General features: G+C 34.4%; 1 protein-coding gene across 2 annotated transcripts in view; it reads left to right on the forward strand.

Annotated features, from left to right (window-relative positions):
- The first annotated feature begins 11,938 nt into the window (after positions 1–11,938).
- Positions 11,939–27,562, forward strand: part of LOC138310265 (uncharacterized) — a 143,503-nt gene continuing 127,879 nt past the window's right edge. For both annotated transcript variants that reach the window (XM_069251397.1, XM_069251399.1), the window contains exon 1: positions 11,939–12,102. In XM_069251397.1, coding sequence (XP_069107498.1) covers positions 12,043–12,102 — 60 coding nt within the window. In that variant the 5' untranslated portion in view covers positions 11,939–12,042. The remainder of the gene's footprint in view (positions 12,103–27,562) is intronic.

Consider the following 27,562-nt stretch of genomic DNA (forward strand, 5'->3'; position numbering starts at 1 on the left):
AAATACTGTTTTCCAAAACGTCATTTTTCTCCGTGCAATGAGAGTAGCATAAAAGAAAAGAAAATGAAATACCATATAAGTAAACGAGTCGAGAATTTCTAAATAATTTTTGACGATTAGGTTTTGTTATGGATTTTGTATATTACATCAATATTTGTTTGTGATGCTTATTTCATAATTAAACTGAAATATCTGATAATGACTTACATAGTTAAGCTACAGTATATTATATATGAAACTGTTGATTTAAAATCATTATTGTTCAAAAATGCCGCATTTTCCGAAAACGGCTTGAGGTGAAAATGTGTACATTTTATTACTACACATGATGGGCTTCATCTTACAGTTGTGCTATCAAAATTGTGACTCGCATGGCAAATTAAAGACAGTTCCCCCTAAAAAAAACTACGCGATGGTATGCGTAGCAACTGAGTCCCATTAATAAATATTACTTTCCATTGATCTATCAGCGTACAGATCACGTGTATGGCGACAAGGGGAATAACTCCCTCAGGGAGTTATTCCATATATGGTAATTCAGTCGACCTGTACTATACGAAAAGCACGTGTTGTGTGTTCAATTATTTCTTTTAATCCCGGGTAAGTCATTAAATAACTGAATTAATTGATACTTCGAATAATAATTGTTAATATAATTATAATCGATTTCATCTTTAATGTATGTATTGAAACGAACTGCTTCCTCGTCTCTATTTGAGGGTTTCTCACTCAAGTCTAAAATACTGGGTTTTGATCAACAGATCATCCAATTAGCCAATTATTGTAAAGAATAACTCAACGCCTTGGTAAAAGTTAATACATATAATTCTGGTACTGCCGATACAGAGTCACAATGTTTTGTTCTCTCTCGCTCTCTCTCTCTAATTATTGATAATGAGAGGCTATATCAGAGTTATTTAGAACTCTTATTGTTATATGATATCTTATATAACTTGTATTTTTAATAGAATATGTACTGTAATCAAATTACAACAGAATAAAAGTTAACAATTCATAATTTATGGTTTATATTTATCAATATAGTTATTTTACACTCAAGTTCATAATCTCGAGTTGTTGTCTTCAATTTGTACAATTTCTACAACAATGGACAGTCTTCTAAACTTCTAAACTTCAAACTATGTTTGAAGTATTAAATATACATTAAACAATAACTCTTGGTATAGACTAATAACTTAGTAACAAATAACTTACAGGTTTATAGAAATTGATCAGGAAATCAATATCACTATTACAAGATTAACTATATCTTGTAATAGACATACAAGAGAATGCTAGACTCTTGTATTATCCTATGTAAATATTATAACAGTTTAACAATAATTAATAGAAATTGATCAGGAAATTAATTTCACTATTACAAGATTAACTAAATCTTGTAATAGAAATACAAGAGTACACTAGACTCGTGTATTATCCTAAGTACAATTTATAGAATTTAAGAATAATTTATAGAAATTGATCAAGTAATAATCAATTTCACTATTACAAGATTAAATATATCTTGCAATAGAGATACAAGAGTACACTAGACTCTTGTATTATCCTAAGTACAAATTATTCATGGAAATTGATCAAGTTATCAATTCCTCTATTACAAGATTCATCTCTAACAAGTACTCATTGTAATGGACACCATTACATAGTCCCCCAAACGCACCCCCCAATTGCAACAAATCTTTGTTTGTTTTTGATTAATTAACGTCCTATTAACAGCCAGGGTCATGTAAGGACGGCCTCCCATGTATGCTGTGTGTTGCGTGTATGTTGTGCGAGGTGAGTGTTTTGGGAGACTGCGGTATATTCATGTTGTGTCTTCTTGTATAGTGGAACTGTTGCCATTTTTATAGTGCTATATCACTGAAGCATGCCGCCGAAAAACACCAAGCAACATACCCCGCCCGGTCACATTCTACTGACAACGGGCGAACCAGTCGTCCCACTCCCTGTATGCTGAGCGCTAAGCAGGAGCAGAAACTACCACTTTTATAGACTTTGGTGTGTCTCGGCCAGGGGACAGAACTCAGAGCCTTCCTCACAGCAGGTACAATTCTAACGCCCTACCTGCATCTGAAAAAAAGTGTGCACTATACGCGCAAAAATATGGTTATACATGGCTATTTTCAGAGGATTGATTTGGCAGTTATCATGACTGTATGGCATCCCTTAAAATTTTAAGTTAAAACCCCCATTTACCAATTTTCAATGAATTGCTGACGAAAAATTGAAAACAGGAAATTTGCCCAGCGACAATCTTTTAAAATTTTTATCATATTGATCAGCATCCCTTAATACCCCTATATACTATTTTCATTGAAATCAGAGACCAAAAAATAAAAACAGGAAGTTAGACCAGCGGCCATCTTGGAATACCAAAAATCTTTACGAAAATGTTTTTATGTTGTTCGCCATCCCTTAAAACCACCTGTAGACCAATTTTCATTGAGATTGGAAATCGAAACCTGAAGAACAGGAAATGAGCCAGCGGCCATCTTGGAATAGCAAAATCTTTACGAAAACCTTTGTATGTTGTTCGCCATCCCTTAAAACCCCTTTATACCAATTTTCATTGAGATCGAAGACCGAAACCTGAAAACAGGAATTGGGCCAGCTGCCATCTTGGAATACTAAAATCTTTACGAAAACGTTTGCATGTTGTTTGCAATCCCTTAAAACCCCTATATACCAATTTTCTTTCAGATCGGAGACCGAAACCTGAAAACAGGAAGTGGACTAGCAGCCATCTTGGAATACCAAAAATCTTCACGAAAATGTTTGCATGATGTTCGCCATCCCTTAAAACCCCTATAGACCGATTTCCATTAAGATCGGAGATTGAAACCTGAAAACAGGAAGTGGGCCAGCGGCCATCTTGGAATACCAAAATCTTTATGAAATCCTTTGCATGTTGTTCGCCATCCCTTAAAACCCCTATATACCAATTTTCATTGAGATACATGTAGAAGACCGAAACCTGAAAACAGAAAGTGGGCCAGCGGCCATCTTGGAATACTAAAATCTTTACGAAAATGTTTGCATGGTGTTCGCCATCCCTTAAAACCCCTATAGACCAATTTTCATTGAGATAGAAGACCAAAACCTGAAAACAAGAAGTGGGCCAGCGGCCATCTTGGAATACTAAAATCTTTACGAAAATGTTTGCATGTTGTTCGCCATCCCTTAAAACCCCTACATACCAATTTTCTTTGAGATCGGAGACCGAAACCTGAAAACAGGAAGTGGACCAGCAGCCAACTTGGAACACCAAAAATCTTCACGAAAATGTTTGCATGATGTTCGCCATCCCTTAAAACCCCGATAGACCAATTTCCATTGCGATCGGAGATTGAAACCTAAAAACAGGAAGTGGGCCAGCGGCCATCTTGGAATACCAAAATCTTTACGAAAACCTTTGCATGTTGTTCGCCATCCCTTAAAACCCCTATATACCAATTTTCATTGAGATAGAAGACCGAAACCTGAAAACAGGAAGTGGGCCAGCAGCCATCTTGGAATACTAAAATCTTTACGAAATATGTTTGCATGTTGTTTGCCATCCCTTAAAACCCCTACATACCAATTTTCTTTGAGATTGGAGACCGAAACGTGAAAACAGGAAATGGGCCCTGGCGGCCATCTTAGCCTTCCGGTTGGGAAAAAAACCTTTATGCACAATCCCACACCTTATGAGTATGTATGTGAAATTTCGTGATAATCGGCCCAGTAGTTTCTGAGAAAAGCTGCGGAAACCCGCGCGGCGGAAGAAAGTGGAAGAAATAAGTATAAAAATAATAATTAACTTACATTATATATAATAATAATAATAAAAAACACTGGAAGAGGTTTCTTCATAATTCCAATTGTTCTGAAATCAGAACCATTTTTTAAAGGCCCACTACCTTTCCGAAACGGCTTTTAATTTTTAAAATGGGAATGTAAAACAAGATCGATAATTTAGTAGATTCTTATAAATTATTAACTTACCGTTAACACCACATTTATCATTATCTTATGAACGATTTTATCAAAATAAATAAAATGTTTTATTTTCATAACGCGGGTCGTCTTATGTTTCCCGCCGTCGTCCTAAATACCGCGCGGTAGTTGACTATCACTGCGCCAGACGGCAAAACAGCGAAATGACTCTCCACTGTTTTCCAATCTGATTAAAATACAGATCCTTATTATCACTACGTTGGATAAGAGGATCTGAGAACATCCCATTAGGGGTCACGTCAAGCAGACCTTTTGAAATGGCCAATCAAATTGGCACTGCCAGAACCTTGACTGGGGACGAAATAGTTTGAAAAGGCTGTCCAAATTATTTTCGTGTATGTAGTCATCTCACCCGAAGCGCACAACAAAGCTAATTGTATATGTATACTGGGGCGAAAAGACATTTTCAATTGATGTTGTAAGGTGTAGAAACTACATTTGTTCTGAAGTACACGTGGTGTAAAGGTCATCTGGACGTGACCCCTTATGGGATATTGTCAGATCCTCTATTGAACGGAGTGGTTATAAGGATCTGTTTTTAATCAGATTGCACTGTTTTCATATATTACGCAGGAAATCTTGCATATGTTTGGTGTCGTAACCTTATTTTAGGTCATCGGTATGCATTTTCTGATTTTATACGTGTTTTTTATGAAATCTTTATATTTTGCTCCGGAAAGGTAATGGGCCTTTAAAGGCCCACTACCTTTCCGAAACGGTTTTTGATTTTTAAAATGGGAATGTAAAACGAGATTGATAATTTTGTAGAGTTGCATAAGTTATTAACTTAACGTTAACACTACACTTATTATCACCTCCTAAACAATTTAATTAAAATAAATAAAATGTTAATTTTCATAATGCGGGTCGTCCTTTGTTTCCCCCCGTCGTCCTAAATACCGCGCGGCAGTTGGCTATCACTGCGGCAGACGGTAAAACAGCGAAATGACTCTCCATTGTTATCATATATTACGCAGGAAATCTTGCATATGTTTGGTGTTGTAACCTCATCTTAGGCCATCGGTATATATTTTCTGAGGTTATTAATGTTTTTTTAAGAAATCTATATATTTTGCTCCGGAAAGGTAGTGGGCCTTTAAGTGTTCCAGCAAAATAAATGTAGTGTAACTTACTTTCTTTTGGAGAAAATCGACTTTTTGTGTCCCTATTTCCCTGATGCAGATATTCACTTTTGCCATACTTGGAAGGTCTTTATCACTACGGCGTTTATTCCCGTTATTCCCCTTCGCGGGTTAAGTTCATTTTACGAATTTAAAGTCAACAAAAGAAGAGGAACAATATCAAGAAACAATGCATTTTCAGCACTAATATCGACATAGGTCGGGCGCAGAACTCGATACCGGATAATAAGAATTTCCTGTAATAGTTGCAATAGGAAAATATTACGATGTCAGTATATAAATGTTTACTTTCTTTCGTTTGATTCAATTCCTAAATTTGATGACTTGATCCCGAACATTCCAGTGACGTCACTTTTAGTAGGAGTGAATGAAACGACAGTCAGTCCATCCAAACAGTGACGTCACAATCACCGGAATGACGTCGCTTAGATATTTCCCACGGTAGTCAAAAGGAGTACACACTCATTCGGTTTAGTGAATGCATCTTTTCTTGATCATAAAAGAAGCGTTTCGCTTTTAGTGAAATCGTGTAAATAACAGGCAATTTGCTTTCGTTTTGAATACCATCTTCTGTATATATAATGAAAAAGTTGCAGGATAAACAGAATACACGGTCACTATCTTACAATACAAGTTTTATTTTGGTGTCGACAGGGAAAACCGAGATGACTCGGCAAAACCTCCTGATCTCATCTCCTCGCATAAACGATAGCAGCATCGATATTAATCATAGCAAAATAAAATTGTCCAACGTTGGAAATATTGCAAGTACACTCATTATTTACATTAACCAGTAATTAAAATAAACATTTATTTCATCTAGACTAAATAATTTGCTAATCCCATACACCGCCTACAAGGAGACGTCTTTGGCCTAACGCTACCCACGATGCTCTCGATCGTGGTCTTATATTATTTAACTTTTCATGGGATATTAAATCTAGATATATCTGTTTTTGACAGTTAAATTTCTATGAACACGTGTAAAACAAGCCGTCTGAACTGCTATTCCGAGACCGTAAAATGCTATCTTGGTCACCTCAGCCAAAACAGGGACACGAATTATAAAACTCGGTTAGCTTTTTTATTGTCATTATTGTTATATACACTGTATGTGATATTTAAACGAAAACACATATTTCACCTAAGAAGCCAATGATATATATAATGTAAGTATCGGTTAGCTTGTAATAATTAACTTACATTATATATAATATTAATAATAAAAATACTGTAAGAGATATCTTCATAATTCCAATTGTTCTGAAATCAGAACGATTTTTTAAGTGTTCCAGCAAAATTAATGTAGTGTAACTTACTTACTTTTGGAGAAAATCGTCTTTTTGTGTCCAAATTTCCCTGATGCAAATTTTCACTTGGAAGGTCTTTATCACAACGGTTGTTTATTCACGTTGAAAACAGGCGTTCTGACGCCCTTCGCGGATTAAGTTCATTTTACGAATTTAAAATCAACAAAGGAGCGGAATAATATCGAGAAACAATGCATTTTCAGCTGTAATATCGACATTAGTCGGGCACAAAACCCGATATCGGATAATAAGAATTTCCTGTAATAGTTACAATAGGAAAATATTACGATGTCAGTAAATAAATGTTTAATTTCTTTCGTTTGATTCAATTTCTAAATTTGTTGACTTGATCCCCAACATTCCAGTGACGTCACTTTTAGTAGGAATGAATGAAACGGCAGTCAGTCCCGCCAAACAGTGACGTCACAATCATCGGAATGACGTCGCTTACATATTTCCCACGGTAGTAAAAAGGAGTACACACTCATTCGGTTTAGTGAATGCAACTTTTATTGACCATCAAAGAAGCGTTCCGCTTTAAGCGAAATCGTGTAAATAACAGACAATTTGCTTTCGTTTTGAATACCATCTTCTGTATGTATAATGAAAAAGTTACAGGATAAACAGAATGCCTGGTCACTATCTTACAATACAGGTTTTATTTTTGGTGTCGACAGGGAAAACCGAGATGACTCGGCAAAACCTCCTCATCTAATCTCATCGCAAAAACGATAGCAGCATCGATATTAATTGTAGCAAAATAAAAATGTCCAACGTTGGAAATATTGCAAGTCATTCATTAATTACATAAACCAGTAATTAGAATAATCATTTATTTCATCTAGACTAAATAATTTGCGAATCCCATACACCGCCTGCAAGGAGACGACCTTGGCCTATCGCTAGTTACGATGCTCTCGATCGTGGTCTTATTTTGTGTAACTTTTCATGGGATATTAAATCTAGATATATCTATTTTCGACAGTTAAATTTCTATGAGCATGTGTAAAACAAGCAGTTTCAACTGCTATTCCGAGGCCGTAAAATGCAATCTTGGTCACCTCAGCCAAAACACCGGGGCACGCAAATTATGACAGAAACGTTTACTAGTAATTTGATACGTGTCATTTTAAAGTATTGGAGACCTTTTGATATGCACGTGTATATATCATGACGTTTCAAATGGCTGCCCGTATTATTTTTTTTGTGAAAAATTAATTATATATATTATATATATGTTATAAAATTCGGTCAGCTTTTTTATTGTCATTATTGTTATTTATCCTGCAACTGTCCCACATACTGACCGATAACTACTTCCGGATAAACTTGTGCTTTATCCGTCAATACGATATGCTTTATCCGTCAATACGATCACGTGAATTTGTTCCATATCTGACGGAACTTTTTCTAACTTGACCCAGAACTTGAACCTTCCGGTGAATGAAACGTCATTCAGTCCCGCTAAAACGTGACGTCACGTTCACCGAAATGACGTCATTTTTACGATATCGAAAATCTCGTATGGCGGTGCCGTCTTTTTCTTGGCTCATGACAAAGGTATGTATTGTTAAGTAATTCTTTAATGGGTATTTATTGTTATTTGAGTATTTTCATTTCCTTTCAGTGATATATCACACTGAATAGAATTACGGTGACTGTTTGTGAATGCGCTTATTTATTTCCCACGGCAGTAAAAAGGAGTGCACTCTCATTCGGTTAAGTGAATGAATCTTTACCTCCGCATCAAAGAATCGTCTCGCTTCGAGCGAAACAAAGTAAGGAACTGTCAATTTGCTTTCGTTTTGAATGCCATAATGGTTGCAGGATAAACAGAATACACGGTTAGTATCTTACAATACAAGGTTTATTTTGGTGCTCGACACGGAAAGCCGAGATGACTCGGCAATGCCTCGTCATCTCGGCTTTCCTAAGTCTCGCACCAAAATAAACCTTGTATTGTAAGATACTAACCGTGTATTCTCTATATACACTGTATGTGATATTTAAACGAAAACACATATTTTACCTAAGAAGCCAATTATATATATAATGTAAGTATCGGTTAGCTTGTAATCATTATATATAATAATAATAATAAAAATACTGTGAGAGATACCTTCATAATTCCAATTGTTCTAAAATCAGAACGACTTTTTAAGTGTTCCAGCAAAATTAATGTAGTGTAACTTACTTACTTTTGGAGAATATCGACTTTTTGTGTCCCTATTTCCCTGATGCAATTATTCACTGTTGCCATACTTGAAAGGTCTTTATCACTACGGTGTTTATTCCCGTTGAAAACAGGCGTTCTGACGCCCTTCGCGGGTTAAGTTCATTTAACGAATTTAAAGTCAACAAAACAAGCGGAACAATATCAAGAAACAATGCACTTTCAGCACTAATATCGACACAAGTCGGGCACAGAACTTGATACCGGATAATAAGAAATTCCTGTAATAGTTGTAATAGGAAAATATTACGATATCAGTAAATAAATGTTTAATTTCTTTCGTTTGATTCAATATCTAAATTTGATGACTTGATCCCGAACATTCCAGTGACGTCACTTTTAGTAGGAGTGACTGAAACGGCGGTCAGTCCCGCCAAACAATGACGTCACAATCATCGGAATGACGTCGCTTACATATTTCCCAAGGTAGTAAAAAGGAGTAGGCCTACACACTCATTCCGTTTAGTGAATGCATCTTTTCTTGGTCGTCAAAGAAGCACTTCGCTTTGAGCGAAGTCGTGTAAATAACAGGCAATTTGCTTTCGTTTTGAATACCATCTTTTGTATATATAATGAAAAATTTGCAGGATAAACATAATACACGTTCACTATCTTACAATACAAGTTTTATTTTGGTACAGTGAAAACCAAGATGACTCGGCAACAACTCTTCATCTCATCGCACAAACGGTGGCGGCATCGATATTAATTATAGCAAAATTAAAATTCCAACGTTGGAAATAACAAGAGCAGTGTGTAAAACAAGCAGTTTCAACTGCTATTCCGAATCCGTAAAATGCAATCTTGGTCACCTCAGCCAAAACACAGGGGCACGCAAATTATGACAGAAACGTTTACTAGTAATTTGATACGTATGTCATTTAAAAATATTGGAGACCTTTTGATATACACGTGTGTATCATGATATTTCAAGTGGCTGCCCGCGTTATTTTTTGTGAAAAATTAATCATACGTATCTGTTAAAAAATTAGGTTAGCTTTTTTATTGTCATTATTGTTATATACATTGTATGTGATATTTAAACGAGAACACATATTTTACCTAGGAAGCCAATGATATATATAATGTAAGTATCGGTTAGCTTGTAAAAATAATAATAAGAAGAAGAAACGGAGCAAAAACAATATGTCCCCCACTTCGTTTGGGGGACATAAATATCTTGAACAATAAACGATTTGTATTATAAGTTATGCCAACTTTCCTATAATCGATATAAGGGAGATAACTCTTGTAGGCCTATCTACTAGCTAATGTGTCATGATGAGAACCAAAATGGCGCAAGAATACGTATCCGATGCCGGGAGGAGACGTTAAAAATCACAGTAATCGCTCCGCCTTTTATACCCTCCGGTCTCCGGGTGTCCACATTTATATGGAAGAAGTGGAGGCAAAGTGGAGGCCCTCCAGACTGTTTACAACAATAACAGTCGTACATTGCCGACGTCACAATATAGTGCCAAAAATGAAAGCACAAAGAAAATGTTATACATAGCGTAAACCAACTGTTTATCGACTGAAAATGTTCTATAAATACACAAAATATATTTACAAGTCTCTGATTCCGTTTCCGAGCCGTATTTAAAAATGTACACAAAACCAGCCGGAACGTCAGCGTCAACAGTTTCACCGTGAAAGCAGTACAACTGCTCGGACCGAATATGTCTTGAAATCGACCGTTGTACGCCACAAGTACGTATTAAACACACGTATTTTGATGAATAGTATTGTTATTGTCTTAGCGATCACTGAATTAAATCAAAACCTCCTCATCTCATTTCCTCGCATAAACGATAGCAGCATCGATATTAATCATAGCAAAATAAAAATGTCCAACGTTGGAAATATTGCAAGTACATTCATTATTTACATAAACCAGTAATTAGAATAATCATTTATTTCATCTAGACTAGATTTCTAAATAATTTGCGAATCCCATACACCGTCTGCAAGGAGACGACCTTGGCCTTGAAATCGACCGTTGTACGCCACAAGTACGTATTAAACACACGTATTTTGATGAATAGTATTGTTATTGTCTTAGCGATCACTGAATTAAATCATAAGATTGATCATGACGCTTACATAGACAAAATATAGCGAATTCAAATTCTGACCGCCTGCTTAGTCACGATCCAATATGGCGGCTATCGTAGCCAGTGATACGCTACTTGCCAACAAACTATTTCACATACGATCTGATATCACATATATTTACCATCAAATAGCATGGTCTGTTAGATAAAAGCATTGTCATTCGACATGAACTGCAAATAATATACAATTCAACCGTTATTACACGTTTATTCCATGTAAACACACCAGGGGTACAGTTCAGTAACATAAACACACAACAGCTGATCGTCAGTTAGCTGATCACAAATGAACATTCGTTACAGTATTAAAATCAAATAAATAAGATATATCGTTAATTGTAACATGCGATTTTTTTCTGCAAATTTTTGTATAAATGTGTTAAAAAATACGCTCAATATTTTTATGGTGTATTAAATTGAGTGTGGGTCAAAATAAAAAAATAAAAGATCGTAATAAGTCGGTTTCACCGCTTAAAGGTTTCCGACTTCCCACTACATCAATGGTAGAAGGGGAGTAACTCCGATAGTACTGTAGTGTTTTAGTACATGTAGATCTCACCTGTTAGTCAAAATTACATGCGATTTTTTTCTGCAAATATTTGTAGAAATGTGACTAATTACACACGATTTTTTCCCGCAAATTTTTTGCATAAAATGTATTAAAAAATACTCTCCATATTGTTGTGGCTATTTGATTGTAATTTCACAATAAGCTTACAAAACATTTGGGTAAAATAATCGCTACAGTTGTATTAAATTGAGTACGTGTCAGTATTATAAAGTTTTTACTGTATATTGATTTAAAGATCTAATGTCTATCTTTAAGATATCCAATTTTCCTTAGTTACGCGACTACTGTGCGTGGGCACTCACCTGTCCAGCGCGCAACTTGCATTTCGTCTGCTAGCTAGGGCCTCTTATATCATTACGCATTAATAAACACATTTTCGTGCGATATTCATGTCTATGTAACTCTTTACTGCATTTCATATCACGTGTATAAATATACTGTTACATCCTTTAAATTTTGGGTTCAGCTGATTTGTAGAACATTTTATTTATTTATTTATTGTTGATATAAGCGGCCCAAGTCTAATCAAAATAAGAAAGGTCAAAGTTGAGATTGACACTGGCTGTCACTCGAGCCGGTGCGATACATGTATTTGTTCAGGGAGATATTTACAGACAAAATATAGCGTGACAGTGCGAATAATGGCGCTGTAGAAATGGTACGCACAAAAACAATGGATTCCCTTTTGAATTCAAAAAGAAAAATGGAAAAAAGGGTGAGTAAATTTTACAGTGATAAAAAACGTCGGTTACGCGATGTTACGTGAAAGATGGCGTAATATCGGAGTATGTGAGCAGTAGATCACGATACAGAGATATGTGTCAGATGAAGATACATCTATTTTGAAATTACATGATTTTGACCAGAGATCATAGAAATAGCTGTAAATAATGTGTGATTTGTCAATCTGGTTGCTGTATCTATCCGAGATGGATGACAGCCATTAGGGGGCGGTGTCTAAGCTGTAACTGTGACCGTGTAATACAGCCTAGGAGCTGTATACAATTACAAGTTACGTTGATTGCTTTCCTGGAAACCATATACCGATGTGATGTTACAATGTTAACATATGCGAGGTGTTCCCTTTATCATAATAAATAAATGGAAATGGAATTTTAATGTAGTTTTCTTATCTTAATTAATTAATTATTATCACGTGTGTGCTTTGGTATAAAATATAATGGATTCTTTTTATCTTTCTTTATGCATGTATGGTCCAACATATGTCTTTTCCTTAATTAACATTATTTTTTAACTTGAAAAACAGTTGAAAATCAAGAACATGTAATACTGTATTGAATCAAATAAGCATCTTCTCCTGATAATTAAGCATCCCATCCTTTAATTGAGACCCCATTAATTAATATTCACTTACAAAATGTACATGTATATTGAATGTAAATAATTAATATCAATATGAATGTAGAATAGGAATAAATACAATTTATTTTTTAATGGTGGCTCGCCTTGTGTAATGATATCATATGTCTTAATTTGGTTCAAATAAGGATTCTCTCAATTTTCTCAAATTTAATTTTACCACTTATTGTGTATAATGATGATTTTCTGCATTTAGCTAGTGATGCTGACAATATAATGATATGTTGTAACCCATATCATATATATAATTACTATACCTGGAAATAAGCATGAATACCTAATATTAGATAAGCTTTAGCCAATTTCTGATAAAGAAGAATTGTCTCTAATTAAGCTCACGCATTCCATGATCACCAGATATATTCCATCTTACAATGGTAACTTAAAACGGAACATCAACAGTGTCAGTGTATTTAGCTAGTGTAGCCAGTTTACACAGGTTTCTAATTAGTATTTAATATAAATTAAGAAGGAAGATGTCCTGGATTACACAGGGATCCATATTAGACAAGGACCTGTTTAGACAAGTTTAATACAATTGTTTTCCTTAATAAGCATTAAATCCTGGTGGTATTAAATAAGTCAATGCATCAGATGTCTCCGAACAATTATACACAAGTGTAAAGAATAAAATTACATTTAATTACATAATCTCGGTTATTTTGTTCCAGTGACCTGATATGGTGTGAGTTTTCAATATGGGCTAATTAATAGCAAGGTCAATAGAGTGTAATTGATATGGACAATTACGTTGACTTATTGCATTAAACCTTAATTATCTATTTGACATTTTTTAGATCTTCTACCTTGATATCCTGAAATATCTTGAACTTTAAATTAAATATATTTGTCTTGATGCACTAAGTTTATATCTGCTGAACTCTCCACACTGAAGGATATACACATGATGCACAAGGAGTGAGCATACCTGAGTCCATCACTACCTGTATGTACAAAGGAATGCACATGCACTGATACAGTTAGTAAATGTTTACATTGTTGGTGATAATAGGTAAATAATGATAAGCTGATTAATGATATGATTCCAGGTTAGGAATGCAGGGCTGATCAGTTACAGCACTTTCATGGTAATGATTGCATGCCAAGCACTATATTAGTATAACAGACACATAATGGAAAAGGAGGTAAAATATAGATAGAACTTGGTTTGGTGTGGTTTCATTGATTTAATGTCCTATGAACAGCTAGGGTCATTTAAGGATATGCCAGGTTTGAGAGCTGGATGAAAGCTGGAGTACTCAGAGAAAAACCACTGACCAGCAGAGTCAGTACCTCTGGGCAACTGCCCAACATAGGATTTGAACTCATGACCAAGAGGTGGAGGGTTGTACAATGTGGTTATATTTCAAGATATCTTAACCACTCAGCCTTCACAGTTCCATGTCAACATGTATAGACAAAACTGAAAACTAGTGTCAAATTAGGTAATGTATTTCTTAACATTTATGCCAGAAGTAAAAAACTAAATTAGACCCTCATAATAGATTTTCATGATCTGTATCAACAACTAGTTTTATGGTTAATAGTTATTTCATAAAATTGGTCTTGCATTTAGCATACAGATACTATCGGTACATGTAAATGTTGATTTCTGTGCAAAACTGAAAAGTTATTCAGTTCTATAATTATCGTACATGTTATAAGGTAAAGCTTGTTTAAGCCCTTTTGATTTGCTGTTCTGATAGCTGTATAAACCACACATGCATTTTCATATCTATCATTTATACATATCAGTTTTTAAATACCCTATATTTACATTTTATGAAAGGAGAGGAAGTGTGGTAGCTGTCCTTAATGTTTGATGGATTTAAACCCATCACTTATAAAAATATCACCACACTGTGTAACCCTTAAAATATTACCACACTGTGTAACCCTTAAAATGTTACCACACTGTGTAACCCTTAAAATGTTACCCCACTGTGTAACTCTTAAAATTTTACCACACTGTGTAACCCTTAAAATGTTACCCCACTTTGTAACTCTTAAAATATTACCACACTGTGTAACCCTTCAAATGTTACCCCACTGTGTAACCCTTATAATTTTACCCCACTGTGTAACCCTTAAAATGTTACCCCACTGTACATGTGTAGCCCTTAAAATATTACCACACGGTGTAACCCTTAAAATATTACCACACTGTGTAACCCTTAAAATATTACCCCACTGTGTAACCTAAACCCATGTACCTTAAATATTACCACACTGTGTAACCCTTAAAATTTACCACAGTGTAACCCTTAAAATATACCCCACGTGTAACCTTAAATATACCACGTGTAACCTTAAAATATTACCCACATGTGTAACCCTTAAAATATTACCCACTGTGTAACCCTTAAAATATTACCACACTGTGTAACCCTTAAAATATTACCCCACTGTGTAACCCTTAAATATTACCCCACTGTGTAACCCTTAAGATATTACCCCACTGTGTAACCTTCCCATGTGTAACCTTAAATATTACCACACTGTGTAACCCTTAAAATATTACCACACTGTGTAACCCTTAAAATATTACCACACTGTGTAACCCTTAAAATATTACCACACTGTGTAACCTTAAAATGTTACCCCACTGTGTAACCCTTAAAATATTACCCCACTGTGTAACCCTTAAAATATTACCACACTGTGTAACCCTTAAAATATTACCCCACTGTGTAACCCTTAAAATATTACCACACTGTGTAACCCTTAAAATATTACCCCACTGTGTAACCCTTAAAATATTACCACACTGTGTAACCCTTAAAATATTACCCCACAGTGTAACCCTTAAAATATTACCCCACAGTGTAACCCTTAAAAATATTACCCCACTGTGTAACCCTTAAGATATTACCCCGCAGTGTAACCCTTAAGATATTACCCCACTGTGTAACCCTTGAAATTCATGAAATTTTGATTGTTCCTATAAACAGGACACTATGTTTGATTTAAGATTGAATTAAACAAGCATGTGAAATTAGATGTTAGTCAGTTTACAGTTGAAACATTTAGTCATCAAATTTTCTTTTTTCACTATAACTATTGCTAATCCGTCTTTGTCTTATTCATAGACTCTATTTTAAAGCAAATTTTAACTCTAATTTTGCAGATGACACATTTAGTAATCTGAGGTTTTTTTCTTTATTTATCGAAATGAGCTACATGGTACCCAACCATTAATCCATTGTTGCCAATAATCATAAACTACATTTGGAACAAAATTTTATATATATTTTTAAGTTATAGATAATATATTTTGTAAAGTAAATCTCACACAAGGCTGACTACGTGGTTTAGACTGATGGTTTAAAGTGTGAGGTGGTAATTAGCACCATAGACATGTAATAATATTACAGGATTGGCCTTCTTAGTGGATTAACTGACACCATACATGTAGGATCTTGCTGTAGATTAAAACTCTGGTGATCATTGTTATATAATACCTTACAACAGGTGTTACATGTTAAACTTAAACAGAACAGTATCTTTCACAGTTGTTGATCACATTTAGGAAGTGAAACTTTTATAATACAGAATTATAATACAGAATACTTCAAACTTTATTTATTGTACAGAATTATAATACAGAATACTTCAAACTTTATTTAGTTGTGACTAATGGCGTTTCCATGCCCAGTGACATTTTCATGTTGATTCAATCTTCGCGATTTAAAGTTAGAATTAAATATAAGGCTTTATTGTACTTGAAGTTGATTTTTTTTATGGCGATTTATTTTCTTGATTTCTTGAAATACACAAAGATGATTTGATATGTATTATTATCTTTATTTCCGCCAAAATTGAAGATTTATTAAATTAAATTAATTAAGAACATTATGTGACAGCTTATAAATTACTTTTCTGGAGCCTCAAAATTGGATTATATATCAGTTTTATATCCACTATAAATATTTAAATAAAATCCTATACAATTATGTTTTAAATACTGTATTTGACCTAATAAGTACCCTCATCCCTATAGGTTGTATACCCATCTCTCTTCTTGAGGCCTCATTTTCATTACCTCGAAGGGGCCGCGGTGGCCGAGTGGTTATGATGTACCGGCATATCACCACATGCCCTCCACCTCTGGGTCGCGAGTTCGAATCCCATGTGGGGCAGTTGCCAGGTACTGACCGCTGGTCGGTGGTTTTTCTCCGGGTACTCCGGCTTTCCTCCACCAACAAACCTGGCACATCCTTAAATGACCCTGGCTGTTAATAGGACGTTAAACTAATCAAACCAAAAAAATCATTACCTAGAATTAAATGCAGACTGAAATACGAGAATCATAATGTTTTCTTTATTAGATTTCTTTTTCAACTTGATTGATGGCTTATTTTGTGCTACTGTCTCAAATTAGATATATAGGTTCCCCTAGGGCCCAGGCTTGTTTTGCATATTATATTTTTGGACTGATTGGTCGACAAGATGGCCGACAGGCCACCATATTGGATTTTGATAGTTGAAGTTTGTTACAGCTATTTCTCAGAAAGGGCTGAAGCAACCCATCCCAAATTGAATATGTAGGTTCCCTTAGGGCCTTAGTTGTGCATATTATATTTTTGGACTGATCGGTCATCAAGATGGCTGACAGGTCACCATCTTGGATTTTGATAATGGAAGTTTGTTACCGTTATTTCTCAGAAAGTACTGAAGTGATCTGTCTCAAGTTTCATGTGTAGGTTCCACTAGGACATCAGTTGTGCATATTGCATTTTTGAACCAATTGGTCATCAACATGGCTGACAGGTAGTCATTCATGGATTTTGATAATTGAAGTTAACAATTTTGACAATTGAAGTTTGTTAATATTAAATATCTCAGAAAGTACTGAAAAGATCTTTCTCAAATTTCATATGTAGTAATATGTAGTAAAAATTGAAAACCTAGAAAAGATTCGTCTTTCCATTGTCAGACGTAGATCATTCTTTGATGGGCGCCAAGATCCCTCTGGGATCTCTTGTTAATATATACATTGGTTCTTGAGAAGTGTGCATTTGATTGGTATGTGGGACTATTCACCCATGTTTAATCTATGCATATAGACCTGCATGTCTTGTAAATGTTCTTTCGAGAGAAAATCAAATGCTGTCATGCACCCATTCGCTTATGCCACCAAAATATTCAATCGTATAATTTCAAGATCAATACAAATTTTGAAATGTGCAATGTGTGCATAATGTGCTTGACAAGTTTATAGCTTCATTGATTTGGAGATAGATGGTAGACTCTGACCTTCACCCTTTAACATGTTTACTTATAGCTGTTATCAGTTTTATATAACCAATATGTCTAAGATTAAAAACAACACTGGCTACTGATTTCTGTTCGACAAGTGCAGCAAACTTATGTGTTACATATCTAGGACAGAGTGATTTATCGGTTAATAAAATAAAAACTTTAGATGTATTGATCTTTATATTATTATTTACCATATTTATTCAAGTAAGCACCACTGGAGTGTGAAATTTTTAAAGGTCAGAAAACAAAATATTAGCCTCAGAAATCCCAGTTTGTCAGATAGAGCAATATATACATACATATATACATACTGAAAATATTGAACGTATTACCAGTATATATCCTTAAGTGTTGTAGGGATTATAAGACTCTTTCATATGTACACATGGAGGATAGGGATATTCCACCCGAGGGGTCAGTCAAAATGTGGTAAAACCCGAGGCTTGCCGAGGGTTTTACCACATTTTCTGACCCCGAGGGTGGAATATCCCCTATCCTCCATGTGTACATATGAAAGAGTCTTTTTCTCTCATATCATTACCAAATTTCCGTTAAAATACCTGCCAGTCCTTCATTTTATTTCATTTTTTCCGATTTTTTTATTACATAATTTTATGCTAAAACAATAAGATATCCTTAAAAAGCATACCCGTTTTTGGCAAACTGAAAGTTTGCGGACAAAATAAGATCCTTTTGTTGTATCTTATCTGGGTGAATGTATAATTCTCTGAAAAATATTTCGTGGCCTGACCGACTTTTTTCCTATACCCGATCACATGGTACACGTTTGCGTACATCCGCGAAATATATAGCGCCAATGTACAAAACAAAAAACAATCAAAGAGAAAAGATTGATTTTGTGTGGCACATGTATTTCAGTTCTAACTACAACATTGTTGTCATTTTGAAGAAACGTAGCGGTAATTTTCACTGTTTTGTCACTTCAGTCAAAGCACTGCGTCATACGTGACGTCACGACTTTCGTCGGAATTCCATTCATATATTGGCGGTCAAGGCTACTCCGAGTCGCTCTCGATCACCATGATCAGACGATGTTTTGATTTTGGAGCTTGTTTTGTTGTATCAACATTTTTCACAGTTGTTCATATGGGATCCAGCGAACATGATTTCGATACGAGTGTCCGACCTTTGTTGTGATACAGGATTGTACGTATTTAAACGTGATTCTTGTTTAGAAGCGAAGCGGAGGACTGTTCTCGCTCAGATGGTAGGCTATCGTACGTTAACTATAATATGTGGTTTTCATGTTCGACAGCATGTTTGAAATCATAAATTTGTGTCTATCATTCAGAGTTCTATAATCATTTAGCGATTGTGTGTGTTGTCAGTAAGTTAACAGAAACATGCATGCTACAGTACGGGACATGATAGTCGGTCATTTTTGGACTTAGGCCTAACCGGATGACGTGACACAGGGGCACGCAACATATTCATTAATGATTACGCCTAGTAGATATACATGTACGTCATATTCTAATAGGATACGATGCACGCATGATCAAAATATTATATATGTTAACAGCATTTACGTAGGCCTAACAGCATAGGTAGGCCTAGATGGCATATTTCAACAGTTGTCTCCATGTAACACAAATTAATTCGCGCGCGTGAAATGCCATGTAAGATAGATTTATCTTACATAGCTATCTTACATGGGCAAACTCTATATAACATAGCCTGATATGAGAGAAATAATCATATTTGAAACATTGAATTGGTAAATAAATCAAGAGAATGAATTAGCTTGAAAATGTCCTTAAAGTTTAATAGATTCATCTGTATTTTCTTAATTTGAATCAAGTGTAAAACCTATGCAGATAGTAGTGTTATCAAAAGTTTGAATGTTTTTTTAAAGCTGCATGTTCAACAAAAAGTAAAATTTAAAATTATAATTGAAAGGTTAAAAATTTGATCATATTATTATCATTACATTTAATCTGTATTTTTATTTACAGTTAATAAATCATTCAGAATTTGAAAATTTTCTTGATTTGATCAGTTGCAAAACCGACCTGCAGATAGAGTTATCAAAAGTTTACATATAAAAAGTCAGTTTCAAAGTTTGATATCTGTTCAAGAAAAAAACCATGAAGATAAAAACTGGTGTATTGAACATTTACTACAAGTACAGAACATTTCAATAGAGACTGGAGTGTCCTGTGTTTATATAGTCATTGATAGCAGTTAGTGAGTGAAGTGTTTTAAATACGGGTTTGTTATCACGCTCCAACATGTATAAACCTTATGTCTTCTCAGTTTCTTACATGGTATTAGATTACCAAGGTGTACATGTATCAGGTACACAGTCTAAACTCGACCCTACATGTATAGAAAACACTACCTACCTTTTTATCAGTTGTTTAGGTCTGCATTAGATAGGGCAGTTCGACTCCTGCACATGTTTTGTGTAACATTATTTGGTGTAAAATGCACCATTTATACAGCATATAATGATGATTTTTTATTTTTACACATTTGAAATTATACTTTGCCCCATTTATATAGGATATAATGATGATTTTAGATTTTTACACATTTGTAATTCTACTTTGATTAGTTTTCATTTTTTATTGAAAATAAAACAAATAATTTATTATAGACATATAGTATAACAAGTTGTGCATAAACTTTTGATTCACTCAAACATCTTCATTATGATCACCTGCAGATATTTGACTAATAAGAACTTGAGAAGACTTAAAAGCTACAAATTCTGTTCAAATGAATGACCTTTAGCTTCTTTCAAGGTCACAGGGGTCAACAGGCTCAAATTTAGACAATTTTGCTTCATTTGTGGGACCAAAGGTACCATTTTTAAGTCATTGAAGTAAAACAGACTTTTATTGAAGCCTTCTTATTAACATTAAAGCACAAAGACTTGATATTGTTCCTTTAAATAAAGACCTACCAATTTAAGTTTGCTATATACCTACACTGGTATGTCAATGTGCAGACTTGATTCCCTTACAAGGTCATACACATTTTTTCATTGGCAGTGATTCAGGCCAAATGGACCTCTTGTTTTGAAGATACGAAATTAAAGATGTTTGCAAACTTCAAACATTAAGTGAAATTCTAATATTGAGCATATTGATACCAACTATCTTCACAAATCCATTTCAAACTACACATTTTCTTATTTGTTAGCTGTTTCATTCCATTTGATGTTGGAAAAATGTTAAAGGACCAATTTGGCTGCTTCCTTTATGGTACTTTTCGTTTAGTCATCTGTAACACTAGATTTCACCATAGTTGTTGGTAATGGACTGAAACACCATTATATATCACATGTTACTGATTGGTACTGTAATTTGGTAACGGCTCTGGAACGGTTTTATTACAAAGCCGCAGTGACCGAGTGGTTAAGCTTGGTTTCCCCACATCTTACTTCAATCCCTCCACCTCAGGGTTGCAAGTTTGAATGGCATGTGGGACAGTTGCCAGGTAGTACTGATACACGTCAGTTGGTGGTTTTTCTTCAATTTCTCCGGCTTTTTCCAGTCTCCTGGTGACCAACAAACCTGGCACGTCCTTAAATGACCTTGGCTGTTAATATAGGACTTAAGCCAATCTAACTAAATTAAACCTATAACCTTTTGTTGTACCCTCCACCTCAGGGTCACAAGTTTGAATGGCATGTGAGACAGCTGCCAGGTAGTGATGATACACGTTTGTTGGTGGTTTTCTCCAGGTACTCTGGCTTTTTCCAGTCTCCACCAACAAACTTGGCACATCCTCAAATGACCATGGCTGTTAATATAGCTAACCTGTTTGATTGGGATCAGGAAGGAAGAAGATCTGTCCATATGAAGGTCTGTGTCTGAAGGTAAAGTTCGCTTTATTTGTAAGAGACAGACTTGTGTACCATATATTGTTTTTTTTTTACAAGACAATTATACAGACACAATACTATACAGAGTGTGTAGCCATTTGAGTTTGTCATCACTCTGAACTGTTTATTTATTTATAAACGGTAACACATTACACTGTGTTACAATATTACCCAGTAGCTGGATACACACACAATATCTCAGCATGTCGGCCAGGCTACACACAATATCCGGGTATATAAAATTCACACTCTGTTAAATCCATGTTATCAGTGTTTTCAACATCTGAAAACACCTGTAAAATATGAATTTTAAATTGATGTCACAAGATGATTTTCAAAATGTCAACAAAAATAAGAGGGTTTTTTCATTATCTGATAGAGATCGTAGGTGTGTATATATATAAAGTTATACCTGAACCAGTACAAGTGTAATCCGTTGGTTGTAGGGACTAATTATATACATAAATGTTATAATTGATGTCTACTCCACCATAACCGTCACAGAGGTAACCCGAAAAATATACAACAGATTTTATTAATTTTTGATTGCACTGACAACGCAATGTAGAAATACTATACAACAGTGTACATATATGTATTTCTTGACAGTATAAAGTAGAGATAGTACAGTTTGTATAGAGAACTTTCAGGAAAGTTTGTTGGGTTTTTTTCTGCCGAAATACATGTAATAGTGTTAAGGGGAGATAACTAAATAGTAAACCTGTCTTAGTGACTACCTCTGTATAAAGACCACCTGTCTTAGGGTCCCAAATGGGCTTGTATAAATCAATTTGTTCTAGTGAATAAAGACCACCTGCCTATAGAGGTCAAAGTTCACTTTTTCCTTGGCTGGTCTTTATATGACAGGCTTGACTTTGTATATATGCTATTTGATTATTGAGGGTGCAAAGTCGTGTGTATATTTGTTGTGAAAGTTTGTGCAAACTATATGTTTATAAGTTAATAATTTATACTGAATGTTCAATGAGTTATATATAACTTCAGTTGTTTTACAACACTAACATTTCCTTCATAGTAACCCTATAGCTTAACTGATACTACTGAAACATCATCCAAACTGTTTTCCTCATATAAAATGCACAGTCCAATAGAAATTTTGTTCCTAAGATATTTCCTTGATTTTTTGACTGTCCATTACTGATGTAAGTGAATACCAAAATTGTAATTAATTATACGATACAAATACAATATATACCTTATTTGAGCAAATAGAAGTCCAGGGTGCTAAAACTTTTTTTTTAAATAAAAAAAAAAAAAAAAAAAAAAAGGAGATGGGGGGGGGGGGGGGACCAAGGACCAACTTTACACTACACGAAATTTCACAAAAATTTTGCATACATACTAAGTAAGCCAAAAATCTACTTGTAATATATATATATTAGAGATAAATAGATCATTGGTTGTTATATTTTTGTTCTGCATTTAATTTGTCAAACATAGTTGGTGAAATAGAAGCTAATTCAAAAACGAGGGAGGGGTACTTATATATAGATGGGGTCGCTTAATGTTCTTTGCTGTGTTAGGGCCTGTCTTCGCTGTGTCTTCGGCCTTCCACAGTTGTGGTGTCCTGGTTATCAATGTGATGAATGTGGTATCTCTGGGCCCAAATGATGTTGTAAGCTATTTAAATGTGATGCCACAAGTTGAACCCGTCATGCTTGGCTACTTGTTTACAGTGCAAACAAAATTGTAAGCAGATATTTTAACTAGGCCAAAAAATAATATGTCCGTGTAGGGTTACATTGGCAAAAAAGGGTCGGTATGTCGAGGGTCTGAGATCGAAGTCCCGACTTTTAATTTTTTCGGTGCATACTATCGTAACAGTTGTATCACATAACAATAAAATCGATATACATGTATAAAGGCACGCTCACCAATAACTCTAAATAAGATATTCGATACAGATTTTTATCTTGCTACACAAATTACAATAACTGAACCAAACTGACCTAGTCGCTAGTCCACATGTCCTTATCTTTTTGGTTTCTTTATTATCTCCATTTGAATGTAAACAAGGACATAGTCATTCAGATCCCCCGCCAATGGGGATATCAAAGCTTAAGTAAGTTTGATTGTGGAGACTTATGTGTATGGAAAAAAAACAGGAAAAAGGAAGTTGAGCTAAAGAAAGATGGAGTATAATTCAAGTAGAGGGGGCTGCAATTGTTGAAACAGGTATACAGCCTTGACATTTATATAAGACTATATACACAAAGATGGGTGGAGTTTTGCAAAGTAACATTTACTATTTACCATGATATTTTCAGCAATGTTTCCATGGTAACGGAAAAAGTGCAAAAACTGAAAACCTAAAAATAGCAAAAGGTACTACTAGACCATAAAAAGAATGTGTCTATGAAGTTTCGTGGAAATATCTCTGCTGGTTTTAGAGTTATGCTCCGGAAATTAACCTGCTACAAAAATATGATATTTTCAGCAATGCTTCTATGGTTACAGAAAAAAAACACAAAAAGTGAAAACCTAAAAATAGCAATAAGCACTACTAAACCATACGAACAATGTGTCAATGAAGTTTCATAGAAATATCTCTGCTGGTTTAGAGTTGTGCTCCGGAAACAATTCTTACACAAAAATCTGCCATTTTCAGCAATGTTTCCATGGTTACAGAAAAAAAGTACAAAAAGTGAAAACCTTAAAATAGCAAAAGGCACTACTAGACCATAAGACCAATGTGTCTATGAAGTTTCGTGGAAATATCTCTTCTGGTTTTAGAGTTATGCTCCGGAAACGAACCTGGTACAAAAATATGATATTTTCAGCAATGTTTCCATGGTTACGGAAAAAATGCAAAAAATGAAAACCTAAAAATAGCAAAAGGCACTACTAGACCATAAGACCAATGTGTGTATGAAGTTTCGTGGAAATATCTCTACTGGTTTTAGAGTTATGCTCCGGAAACCATTCGTACGGACGGACAGACGGACGGACGGAACCCATTTGTATATCCCCCGCGAACTTCGTTGGGCGGGGGATAAAAAAAGCGATGCTGTAAATCAACATAGGAATTATGTCAAGAGAGAACCAGAAAAAAATACATTTTTATATCCAGATCAAAGTACTGAAAGTACTGAAGGAGGCGTAGCTCAGAATCTAGACAGGGTAATGATATATTGAAATATCAGAGCTAGATCAAAATAGAGGTAATAGTACATATTCAGGTTATTTTCAATCAATATTGATTGAAATAACAGATTGAAAATTCCGTGCTTTCCAAGAATCACTGTTGTTTATTATAGGATAATGTGGATCAAGTATTTGCAAATTGGTAAAATAATGGAAATGTTAAAATCTTATAAGGTTGTTAAAATAAATGCTCCAAAGATCTTGAAAATATTGTATTAGAAATAAATATGAACAATGAATCATGATATATAGAATAAAAATTATGCAGGATTAATGTATATTCCTTTTGAGAGTTTGTGTTGAGTTTTACATGTTTTAAGTTTCAATCATGGTTTGAACTTTCTACCATCAGGGCAAAGTGTATGAATGTGGTAGTTATGCTCCTGCTGAGCTCAGCATATACTGGGAGTAGAACGACTGGCTGACCCATTGTCAGTATAAGCATTGATACCCCTGATTTCAATTTACAGAAGTTAAAACTGGATTGGAATATTACATATTGTTGCAATGAAAGTACTAGTTAATATCTTAAGGATGTATTCTTCTGAGGTTTCAGTCCCGTTGAAGTCTCGTTTCAACATAGATCAAAGAAGTTATGAGATTTTCAAATATAATCTATCAGTATATGTAGCAAGTTGCCAGATGCAAATTTTGTCAAAAAATTACATTTCTATTTTTAGTAGATTTTTTTTATACGGGGATTTTAAGAAATGGCCCATTTGGCGGCCATTTTGAAATTGTGTCTTTTTTCGCTTCAAGTAGAGCCACAGTTTTACCATTTTTTCCTGAAATTGTTTTTACTTAAATCATTACTGCGCCATCATTTTAAGCTGTATTTAGCTAATTTTTGCTGCAAATCGTTACTAGGTTCGTAGTAATTAAAATATTTAGCATTAATATGTGAAACGATACACTTTTGTGACTTTATTTTTACATAATGATAATTTCGGCATTTTTATTTTTTTCTCTAAAATACTGCAAAATAACTAAAATTCAAATGGGGCAAAAAAGTAAGCACACGGACCCCCAATTTTTCTTCCTGATTTAGAAAGAAAAACCGTTTCCCTATTGATATGCAAAATAATAACAAAAGTTTAATACCAGAACTTTTTCTGTAAAGGGTTAAATTTGGCAAAAATGGCTGCAAATGGTGCATTTTGTAGCTCAAAATTAAGGGGTAGGGGTAGCATATGTTGTTATTCTGAGAAAATATATTAGTCTATTTGATCAAAACTGGTATATTTTTAAAGAAGACTACTAGAAAATGAATTCTACAAACATTCATACATATCAAACACCTTACTAGGAAATTATGGCTTTAATCTCTATCTTATATGGTCAAAGCGGCAAAATCCAATATTTTGTCAACTAAGTGTCTTTAAGGGACAAAAACTCAAAAACGAGCACACGGACATTTGTTTTTTCTTCCATTTTCTTTTATGTTATGAACTCCTTTTTCTAAAAATCTATATGAGAAAAAAAGTTTAATACAAGAAAATTTTAACTTCTCAGAGGTGTACATCCTTAACGGAATATCCCTTTGTATAGAATATACAACATCCGCAAATAAACAAGATATTGTCTTCATAGTTTTACAGATCCAGAGACTCTTTTAGACAGATAAAACTTTTAACTTCTCATATAACATTCAATCATACATTGTATCTACATCAACTATCAAGTGAATACCACTACAGATAAACAAGTGATTGTCTTCACTGATTTACATGTCAAGTGACTCAAGTCGGATAAGCTTTTAACTAATCATATGACATTCAAGCATACCATGTATCTACATCAACTCTCAAGTGAAAATATAAGCAGATAACCCTGTACCACATGCAAACTAGTAGACTGTATCATCATGCTTCCATGAGGAAAGTATACAATGTTCAACACGAACATTGTTGCAACAATTGTCAAGTGTATGCACCATCTCAATGGCACTTCGTGAAGTTTTCAGTCTGGATTGATAATACTTTTTTTAAAGTTGGATTTATTTACTTTAATGTTTGTTTTTGAGAAATGTTTTGTTAATATTGTTGCTTCAGAATGAATTAAACTACACAGTGATGCTATCATTTCCAAATATTATTCGACATGAGGACTTCAAAAATTAATAAAAACGTATACTTGTCAGAAAAATGGGCGATTTTCTCTGTCGGAAATACTCAAAATATTGCCGATTTTTTATAACTTAAAACTTAAAAAACAATATATGCACAAATTACCTGAAATATTATAAACAAACTAATTAATATCTGTATCGTGGCTCCATCAATATATTTGCTCTGTAAAACACTGTGATTTCTGCTTTGTCCCTGCCGGTTCACCGCTTCTTTCACTTTCTAGAAATCGTTCCGAGTAGTGTGTTTATTGTAGGATGTTTGTACATTATTTGCCGTTGAAAAATGCACGAAAAGAATCTTATCAATTTTAAATGAAGTATATTAAAGGTTTATGGAAGTTTTGACAAGTTTTTAACAAAAATATCAACATTCACGACTGTAAACTC

This window comes from Argopecten irradians, chromosome 16, assembly GCF_041381155.1.
Source record: "Argopecten irradians isolate NY chromosome 16, Ai_NY, whole genome shotgun sequence".
Classification (NCBI taxonomy): domain Eukaryota; kingdom Metazoa; phylum Mollusca; class Bivalvia; order Pectinida; family Pectinidae; genus Argopecten; species Argopecten irradians.